Below are 10,606 nucleotides of genomic sequence, written 5' to 3'. Positions count from 1 at the left end.
AAGACTCTTGTAATGTCACTGTGGCCATTATATATTCCTTGGCATTTAGTGCTACACATGTGAAATTTGACTGAAGATCCTCTTGTTTCACTTCTGTGACCCTTAGCACAGCCTCTCCATAACGTTCATTAGAAGTTCCTGAAAACCTAGCAATAAGAGTTGCTCATGGCAGGTCATAATGGAGAGGCTGTGCTAAGGGTCACAGAAGTGAAACAAGAGGATCTTCAGTCAAATTTCACATGTGTAGCACTAAATGCCAAGGAATATATAATGGCCACAGTGACATTACAAGAGTCTTGTGAGGGTAAGCTCCTCTTAATATTTTTCTTTATTGTGTATAAAATATCAAAAACATGTTGACGTTATACAAATCCGTCTCCCCCTCTACACACACTTCTCATTGTCAAGCTATAGAACAGAGATAACATAACTTATACTGCATAATAATGAGATCATTGTTGATGGATTTATTAAAGTCTGAGTTTGAAGCTTTATGTTAGATGCGAAGCCTCAGAGAAGTCCGTGGTAAAATTCACTAGGGCCAAGAATTCATGACCAGATGGTACTGTCCTCAGGACAAATTCTGCCCAGTGCAGGTGTACAGTGTTGCATTGGTGTCCTTGAGAGATGGAAAGTGAAGGGCAGAATGATGTGTAACAGATCCCAGTCCTGCACTAATGACAATGTTCCTGCCAAGTTACTCCAGTCTTGTGGCAAACTTAAGCCTTCTCGGAAGGCAGGCACAGCATCCATGTGCACTTGTGCTGAAGCACAGAAGCTTGTGTGGCTTGCTGTCCCCCAGAGAAGGATGCGAGATCTAAATGCGTCGTTACAGATTACTTGTCTGGCATAGCATTGATCTATTTTTCTTATCAGCAGTGGTAAAATAATGTGCTGCTGGCCTGGGTTTTCTTGTTTTGGAGAAGTAGATTATTGCTTCTTCTGCAGAACAAAGTCAGGAAGTAAGATGATCTTAAAAAAAACCCTGCCAGTTACTGTGCAGTCAAAAGAGTTAGTTTATTCTCCTCTCCTAGCCTGTCCTCCACTGTCCTCTCCTCTCCCCAGCAGTCTTCACCATGCTACTTGGGTGCCTTCTAATAATAACTAGTCAATATGACTAACATCAGCAATGTGCATCTCCTCTGCTCACCTTCTGCCCAAGTGAGAATTTTGTTTGCAGCTTAGGGCTTTATGTTTTGGTGGGAATCCTTTAGTTTTTAGTGTCCATGCTGCTACATGTTTGGGTTAGAGAAAGAAAGGCTGAAGAACTGTGCCCTGCACTTGGACCAGAAGGTGGTAAAGTTTGTGATTATTTTCAGTTCCTGTGGGAATTCATTTCATAGCATTAGCTAGCCCCTGAAAAAGCTCTGTCTCCTGCTCACTTGAGCTTGGTAGAAAGTTGCATAGCACCTAAGGAGCGGCACTGGTGAACATGGCCTTCATCTTCTCAGAGTTTCAAATATTCTTTGAAGTATATTAGGCACAGTCCATTGAGCACTATGAAGAGGGGGACTATGACCTTAATATGTCTTAATATACCTAGGACTTCTGTGCCTAAGTGTACTGCTGTGCTGTAATATGGATGGGAGGTGATGAAGGAATGTATAACTGAAAACAGTTTATCAGCCTTCACAGTAGGACAGAGTCTCCTAGTCAACTGGAAAGATGCTGCTATTTGAGAGCTTAGTATTACTGAGGAAACCAGAAACATGCTTAAGCATGTAAACATGCTTTACAAAGTAAATTGACCAATGGTGGTGAATTGCTTCAATGAAAGAGAGAGTACAGCACTACAGTAAAGGTGCTAGCTGTAGTTTTGGCAATAGAACTACTGACAGCTGGATGAAGGAAACAATGATAGACTGCACATCTGACTTCCAGCATAGGGATCACTTTCTTGTGAATTCTGGAAAACATAATCTTTACATGTGTGGTCCTTGTGGTAGCCAGCTCTTATTTTGTTTTTGTCCATAGGTCTTCAGTAATGTTTCATGAAACTCTTGACTGTGACCACTTTGTTGCTGCCTGTTCTATGTTGAGTCTGTCCTTCTCTGCCTATTGCTGCTATCACCAAGATCCTTGCTTTTCTCGTTTTTGGTTGTTGCCAAGAATACACCCAGGAGTACTTATTCTCTACTGCAGCTGGCTTGCCCCCTTCCCATTGTGACTCAACCATTTTTATGGTAAAATAGTAGTACCCAGCATTTAAATATAACCAGTACTGTAGGGGTTTCTTGTGCTTGCTGTCAGGTAATGTGTAAATTGCAATAAACATCTTAAATGTCCTCTTGGTTTTTTTTCCTGAAAAGAGGTGGACTTTTATCTTCCCACTCAACATTTCTTCTGTTGTCCACAGCACTATATAGCTGTCCCCTAGTTTCCTTGCTACCTTACTCATTCCTAGTGTCACTTCACATCCATGCACACAGTCCCTTCTGCCCAGACGTCTCTCCAATATTTTCTCAAGGAACTCGATGGGGCTCATATTATTATTAGTATTACAGTAATGTGGAGAGGCTGACTCCAGAATTAGAGCTCAGTTATAGTAAGTACTGTGCAAACACAGTAAGAGAAGGTTCCTGTTTTCAAAAACTCACCATGTATTTAGATAAGATAGAAAGGAAGAAAAGACAGATAGGGAAATGAGTCATAATGGGACTGTGCCCAAGCATGTGGCAGAGTCAAGAGAGGAACCCAAATGTCCTATGTCCCAATCAAATACTTTACCCATATGGTCTTGGGATTCTGTGAAGTGGGTTTTTTACTCACAAGTGGTGAGTGGTAAAATCTATGCATTTTTATCTCCATGTAAAATAAAAATGCTTTTTCCCTGATCACTGCCTAAGATGGAAGTAACCCCAGTTGACAAATTGGCTTTGATATAGTTTCCTGGAAAAATTTATATCTTTCTCATTGCAACAAGCACAAATTATGCATATCTGAAGTGCGTATGAAGACTTTTTGCAGGAGGATTCATGGATATCTGTACTGAGGATTGTTATTTGTCTGTGCAGTTATGGATGTATGATGTAAGTCGGTGCCTTCCAAAAGGAGCAAATTAGATTCTCAGAAATGCTTTACATCACTAAAGTGCTCTGCATCCTGCTAGCATTACGCAAAGAGTAGCAAAAATACAAAGTATTCAGATCAATCTGAGATGTTTTGGCAACTTTATGTGTAGGGGTGAGCCCTTTCAGAGTCAGGGAAATCACTCAAATTCTCCCCCTGCTTCGGTGCCAGAATTTCATTGAGATGCCTAGGACCTTCAAGACCCATTGCTGCAAACTCTCTGCCTTCTATCTTCCCACTGTAGGTGTCTCCTCTTCCCCTCAGATGGGCTCAGAAACAGATCCAGGATTTTACAAAAGAGGGGTACACTTACAGTAACAGGCATTGCAAGGGCGGTTGCACTCCTATTCCTAGCCTCCTAAGCCCCCCATATTGCAGCAAGCAGTGAACATTGGGGGAGAAGCAGCTGGGGACTTAAATCCCTGCTTCTTCCCCTCCATGCTCAGAAGCGCATTTCCTCCTCCCCTCCCATTCCCCTCTCCCCTGCCTGCTGCTGACAGTGTCCATCCTGGGGTGAGGGGAGCTCCTATCTTATTCTAGCTGGGTTGTGTAGGGGCTGTGCTCACCTGACACCATAGCAATAGCAGTAGTTGTGGAAGACCACATTCCTCCTCCCTGCACCTGCTTCTGAGCTGGTGGGGAACACCTGGGGGAGCAGGCAGAGAGGAGGAACAGGCTTATCCACTGCCATCACTTCTTCATGGTCCTGGGCTGAGCCCAGTCCCTGTGCAGCCCAGCTGGAGCTCCCCATGCACCTGGACCAGCAGGAACAGTGGCAGTGGTAGGCTGGGGAGTGGGGAATGGGATGGAGGGCAGGAGAGGAGATATGCCTTTGACCATGGAGGGGAAGGGAGCAGGGAATTCTTACCTTGTTCAGGACTTAAATCCCTGGCTGCTGCTCCTACGGCATGGTCAGAAAGCAGGGGGTGGGGAAGGGCAGCCACACCACTCCACCCTCTCCCCCTGGATCTGCCCCTGGATGTGCAGGAGCTTTGCCAATGTATATGGTACCCTTCCATCAGTACTGTACATACAGTGTGAGCATACAGTAACAACATGAGTGTCTGCTTCCTCCTCATGCTAATCAAGCCCTTCCAAAGAGTAAGGATGGATAAGCATCTGCCTGGGGTGGTTTAGAAATAGCAAATCTTATACAGGTGGCTGGCCTAGATGACCCTGGAGGACCTTTCCAACTCTATACTCTGTCCACCCCTTGTGAATATGCACTTCTTTCTCCAAACTATGCTTCCTTATCTCCTTCCCCCGCTATACTCTCAGATCCATAAAATTAGAAAGCAAATGACTTGCTAAGGCTCTTCTTATGCTCCATATTCACAGGTGGTCTCTAAAGTGTTCCAGTTTCTCCTCTAAGCCTAGGTCATAAGGACACTGCTGATGTCTATTGGCTCCTTCACACAGAAAACACAGGCTGTTCTCCTTCCTGAGATATTCTCTTTCTCCTCATATTCCTAGGCATGGCAGTCACCACATCCTGCATATTATCTCCCTGTTAATAGACACAGGCCTATTAATAGACAGGCCATTTGTGATGTCCTTTAAGAGCTCTTCACAGACAGGATTTACCTGAGCTGTGTGTGTTTGCACCCTATGGTGTCTATACAAGTGCATTGAGGCTGCTCCAATGCACTGTAATCACAGCACGTTGGAGCAGACTCGATTAATTATCACATTCTGGCAGACTCCAGCATCATGTGTATCAGCGTCCCCAAGCTGAAAAATGGCAGCAGGGGCACTTTTAACTGAAGCTCATTCTATGAGCTTTAGTTAAGGCACCTGCACCACAATTTTTCAGCGTGGGGAAACTGATACGCATGACACTCCAAGAACTTTAATTAGAGCAGCTCTCAGAACCTCTAACTAAAGCACTCCCGACTCCCCATGTCCTGCAGCATGTGTATAAATGTTCTTTGATGCTGGGGTATAGGTTGTAGCCGTGTTGGTCTAAGGACATAGGTATATAACGTATTTAAGTTGGTCTAATAAAAGCTATCAGATTCACCCAATGAACCTTGTCTGCCTTTGATGCTGGGTTACTTGTGACCTTTTAATATCCTTTTCATGCATCTCTTTCGTAATCAGACTACCCTCAACCTCTTATCTTGTTCACAGACAGGTTGCTTGTCTTCAAACAGCCTGTCTCTACTTTCTTTCAGTTCCTGTCTCCATTTAGTGGCATTTCATCCATCAGTGGCATTTCTGACTCTGACCTCATAGACACCCCCTCACTGTTAGATTGGATTTCCCATTTGATTTCCCAAACCTCCTTCACAGACAAATCCACGATACAGGGAGGGGACAGTAATCATTCCCTCCTTTTATTCCCTGCTGTGGAAAATGTGCCTTCCCCAGCTGCTCAGATGCATTTTGAGTATGAAGGGGATGGAATACAGGACACCAGATCCTACTCTTTTCAGACAAGTTCAGGACTGAGTCTGGAGCTCAGGCCCATTTTTGGAAGATGCATATGGATAGGAATTCCAGATCTGGGTCCCATTTTGTTGCTTGGATCTATCTCAGTTTCAAGGAAAAAGAAGTTACATTTCATTTCTTCTGGCTGTATATCAGCTTCTGTCATGCTGTACCTTGCCGCCTATTTCTATTTGTCACCTCTTATCTCTGGAATACTATTTTGCAAAAAAAACAAAACAAAACCCCCCCAAAAAACCCAACCAAACAAAAAACTCAGCAGTAACAGATTCCCATTACCTTCATCTTTAAATGAGAAAAAAACCCTTTCATGAGCTGTTTGTAGCCAAATGAAGTAATGGAATAAAATAATACATCCAGTAAACAAAAGTATTTGAATGGTTTCCACAACTGTCCCACTTCTAACTTACATGGAATATTGCGTCATTCGTGCTGGAAATTGAACCTGCTGTTCCAAGAAGCCTGTTATAGAGATTCTTGTTACATGCTTGCAGACTTTATAAACACAGGAAGTTTCAGACATTTTTAGTCTCGGTTCAGTATGAAACTAAATATAAACAAATTTTAAGACTCAGTTTTCAGAACAGTGGTACTAGGGGCCATTTTTTAAAAGAAATATCTTTTAGATCTTTAGACTTCATTTTACTATCATCAAAACTTATGAAAAAAAGTCCATAACATGTAAATGTTTCATTTTGGTAATAGTGACTAGTAAAAATGTGGTCCAAAACACATTTATGTACATTTTAGGATATCCTATTTATCATGTCCTTTTACTGGCTTGCACAATAATTTGACTCAACTACTGTGTAACTAGTAGGTATTTTTCCTCCAAGTTTCCCAATCTTTATCTATGGTCCTTCTCAGTCAGGATGACTTTATACACTGAAAGAGATTGCTCAACATCCACAGACTTTACAGCAAAAACAGGACCCAGTAACTGATACTTATCTTGGTGGTTCCGTATTAGTACTGCCCAAGTAACACTTCACACAGAACAATACTTCATATCCTCTGTTCCCATTCAAAAATTTTTTGCAGTTCGTCTCTCACCCACTGGCCTCTCATTCATGTCGCTCAGTGCTGAATTTTGCTTCAGCCACCATGATTTAGTCAAGTGACATATATATTGAGAAGTCCCACATCTCAAGTTTCTTGACCACCTATGGTACAGCAGAAAAATGTGCCTCAGTCATTGCAAGATCCTTCTAACTGTAGAGCAATCACAAACCATTTGTGCAGCGCTGGTGGAGGCTGCCTCACTGGCACTGAAACTTTTCAAAATGCTGAGCCTATAATGGGGCTGCTTTTAGTGATGTTCCCCAACATATGACTATGGGCTCTGGGGCAGGAAAATATCAGGAAAAATTTTGTAGAGCTGCACCTTCAGTGTCATCTTTACAAATCCTTTTGTCACACTTGAAATGAGAGTAGACAGCTCACGCCCAATTTGTTCAGTGACCTGATTGTGCCGTGCACCAAACAAGGGAAGTACAGTAGGTATGGATAAGAATACTTGCAGTGTTCCTGCTGCTTTCAGGATATTGGCTGCAGCAGTTGAAAATAGAAGACACTGTTTCTCTCCATTGCTGGCAGTAGAGTTAGGAAAAAGTAAGGAGTCATTAACAATATGTGCTATCATTGCATAATTTGTCCTTTCCAACACTTTTGAAGTTAAAAGGTGAGGTTTGCCAGGTTCAAAAGCGAGTGTCCAAAATATCACATTGGTTATAAAACAGCCAAAGACATCTGTAGTCTCAGCAACAGAAATCCAAATGTTATTTTCCCCAACATCACTGTAAACTACAAAAAGATGGTTTATTTCATCTATTCCAAGTAGGATTGGCAAGCTGGTCAATTGGCCTATCAAATCATATTGATTGACTGCTTATTATTTCACCACAATCACAAACTGTTAAATATTTCATGAAACCAAGGATGACCTATGTACGTGGTGGCCTACCATTTTTATTCCATGTTTAGCAAGGGCAGGAGAACTTAATGCTTTTCTGTTCAGTCCTGAAGCAGTCTGGCCACATATACTCTCCATGCCTTGTCCCCTGACTTGCTCTTCCAGCAAGGCTGGCCTTATGGGTGGGTAATGTGGGCAACCACCAGGGCACCATGGTTAGGGAGGCCCAACACACATGCACATATGCATGCACACACGTGAGCAGCCTGCACTCAGCAGCGTTCTCCCCCTGCCCCGCCTTGGCCTAGTTGATTGATCCCTGCCCTAAACAGGAGGAGCAGTACCCAGCCCAGCCCACCCCCCTGCCTCCAGGTGCTGCTCAGGAGGAGCTGGGCCAGGTATGTGTGGTTGGGGTGGCACCTGCTCCAGTCTGCCTGCCTTGCTCCTCTCCAGTAGCAGCAGTGCTTGCTCACCTGCCTGCCTGGTGCACCATGCCACTCTGCCTCCCTGTTGTACTGTGCCCTGCACTGCTGCCCACTTCCTGCGACAGCACTGCTGGCTTGTGGGGGAGAGGGGTGAAAGTTGGCTGGCTGCGAGGCTCAGCAGTGATGATGAGACACCACTACCTTCTGGGTAGGGTGGAGCAGGCAGCAAGCAATTAGTGTGCTGGAGCCAACCCAATGGAATTGAATTTTGTGTCTTTTCCCTTTTTGTATATATTTTTAGTAAATTATAAAACACTTTTGAGATTACAGCTTTATTTCTGTAACTTTCTCTAATACTACTACAGACTTAAAGTCAAAGAAAGGGGGTACCAAAATACAAGATGGCTCAGCACCGACCCCATTTTCCCTAAGGCAGCCCCCTTTCCCTTTGCTCCATTAAGAAATGTGGGCTGCAGTCGCTACTCTTTGCAGAGGGAAGAACCACAACCAGCAGCATAGGAAAACTTCTCCTACTGGCTATTTGCTGTCACTGCTGCAGGCATCTCCAAATGCACAGAGCAATTTGCTCGAATAGGGGTGTGTCTACGCAAGACGTTTACTGTGCAGACTAATTAGCTGTGCAGTAAACATCACATGTTTACACATGCACCCCTATTAGGCTGGAGTAAACTAATTAAAAAAAAACTCCACAGCAGTGCATGTGTAAACACTGCCCCAGCTGGCTGGGGTGTGAGGATGCTTCAGTGCAGGGGCTGCCTGCTGGCTAACCCTGCACTGAAGCAACCCCATGCCCCAGCCAGTCCCTCTGCAGCATGTTGAGCTGGAGGGAGCAGCCATGGGCTAGGAAAATCACCCCTGGGTTCCCTGCCAGCCAGAGGTGCTCTGACCTGGCTCATTATGCTAGATGTACATCTTGCTGGGGTCGTTTGACCCCAATACTCTTTCCTGCCATGGCAGGGGGTCGGACTAGATGATCTACTCAGGTCCCTTCCAACCCTAGAAACTATGAAACTATGCCGTGGTCCCAGGCACACATTCAAACACAACACCCAGGAGCAATAACCTCCAGTGAGATATGTGCCAGTATTTATTAATAATAATAGCACATGTAGACGTGTCCTGCTATAGTAGAACAAATAAAAGTAGCAAATTTTCATAAGATTAGTAACAGCGCCATAGCGCTCATGTAGATGCCTGACCAGGAGCAAAATCTGTTCCTAGTGAGCTGTCCAGCAGGGGTTGAGAGGTTGCTCCCTGCCCGCAAGAGCTACCTACTGCTGGGGTAGGCTCCACCACAGAAGCCCGGGTGGGGATTGTCTCTCTGCCCCGGCAGAAGGGAGCTCCAAGCCCCCCACTCTGAGATCATGATCGGGGACCAGGTGCTAGGAGATCCTTATCTCCCAGCACCAGCTCTGCAATGGTGGAGCGTGGGCTGGGAGATCCTTATTTCCCAGTCTGAGCTCCACTGTTACAGGGCTTGGGCTGGGAGATAAGTGTCTCCCAGCCCAAGCCCCATGACTGGAGCTCAAGCTGGGAGATAAGGATCTCCCACCCTGAGCCAAGTCTCCCAACCGGAGCCCCATGACTGCACAGCTCAGACTGGGAGATAAGGATATCCCAGCCCAAGCCATGACTGTGAAGCTCAGGCTGGGAGATGAGAGTCTTCCAGCATCGGCCCTGCAGTAATGGAGCTGGCACTGGGAACTGCCTACTGGTGGGGGTAGGGGAGCCTGTTCCCCACCCAGTGATGTAAGCATGGAGCTGGCAGGGAAACAGGCTGGGAAGTTTGTTCCCTGTTCAGCTCTGCACTCACAGAGCTGGGCAGGGAATAAGCCCCCTAGTCTGTTCCCCCTTAGCCCCATGCTCATGGTGCTATGTGGAGAACATGCCCCACTGCCTGTTCCCTCTGCAGCTTCACTCTCATGGAGCTGTGTGGGGAACAAGCTGCCCAGCCTCTACCCAATGTGCAGGGCAGAAGCTGGGAACTGTCCTGGTTAGAGTCAGGTCCCAGCCCCATGTCCCTGGCTAAGTTTGCTGATGACACCAAACTTTGGGGCACAGGGCTTGGAAAGGGCTTCAGGGATGGGCTAGGTCCCAGCCCCTTGCCATGATCTGCTTGTGGGGCTGCTAGCAGTGAGCTAGCTACTACCTGCCCTACTGGTGGCTCGGGGCAGGGGTCTGGGACTTTCCCCTCCCCTGCAGCTCTTTCCAAGTCCCATGCTTCTGATCAGAGAGCCAGGGCCAGGAACTCCCTACTGCCAGGGCAGGGGGACATTGTCTCTGCACCAGGAGCAGGCAGCCCCCTGGGGCCAGAAGACAGTTGTCTCCTGAAGACATGCTCCCTGCAAGTCCCTGGATTAGCACCAGTGACAGCAGGGGCCTATTTCAGGGCTGTAGGAAACTTGGTGTAAATCTGCTCCCTAACTCCCATAGGTGTAGACGCCTGCCCAAAAACACTTACTCCAGATTAGTTTACACCAGAAAAAAATCTAGGCTGGAGTAAATGCATATGTAGACACACCCAGAATAATGAATAAAGCATCAGGTTTAAGTAGAAGCAAGAGAGCAGCAGTAGTTTTACATTGCCTTAAGCTGGATGTTTATATTGGAAAATAGTAGATCATACTTCCCATTAGAAACTATTTTAAAAAATATTTGGAGCCACATGGAAGTGATTTACCAAGTTCTCTCTCTCTCTCTCTCTCTCTCTCTCTCTCTCTCTTTTTTTTTT

The 10,606-nt window shown here is 45.4% G+C and overlaps 1 protein-coding gene across 1 annotated transcript in view; it reads left to right on the top strand.

Moving 5' to 3' along the window:
- Positions 1–10,606, top strand: part of IL1RL1 (interleukin 1 receptor like 1) — a 52,153-nt gene that overhangs the window by 30,190 nt on the left and 11,357 nt on the right. The window contains 1 exon segment of the mRNA XM_019525656.1: positions 173–304. Within this exon segment, the coding sequence (XP_019381201.1) occupies positions 173–304 (132 nt within the window).

The sequence above is a fragment of the Gavialis gangeticus genome, unplaced genomic scaffold (assembly GCF_001723915.1).
Source record: "Gavialis gangeticus isolate Ggan-Ray unplaced genomic scaffold, GavGan_comp1, whole genome shotgun sequence".
Classification (NCBI taxonomy): Eukaryota; Metazoa; Chordata; order Crocodylia; family Gavialidae; genus Gavialis; species Gavialis gangeticus.
The sequence above is the reverse complement of the archived record's forward strand: the minus strand, read 5'-3'. Positions and strand labels throughout refer to the sequence as shown.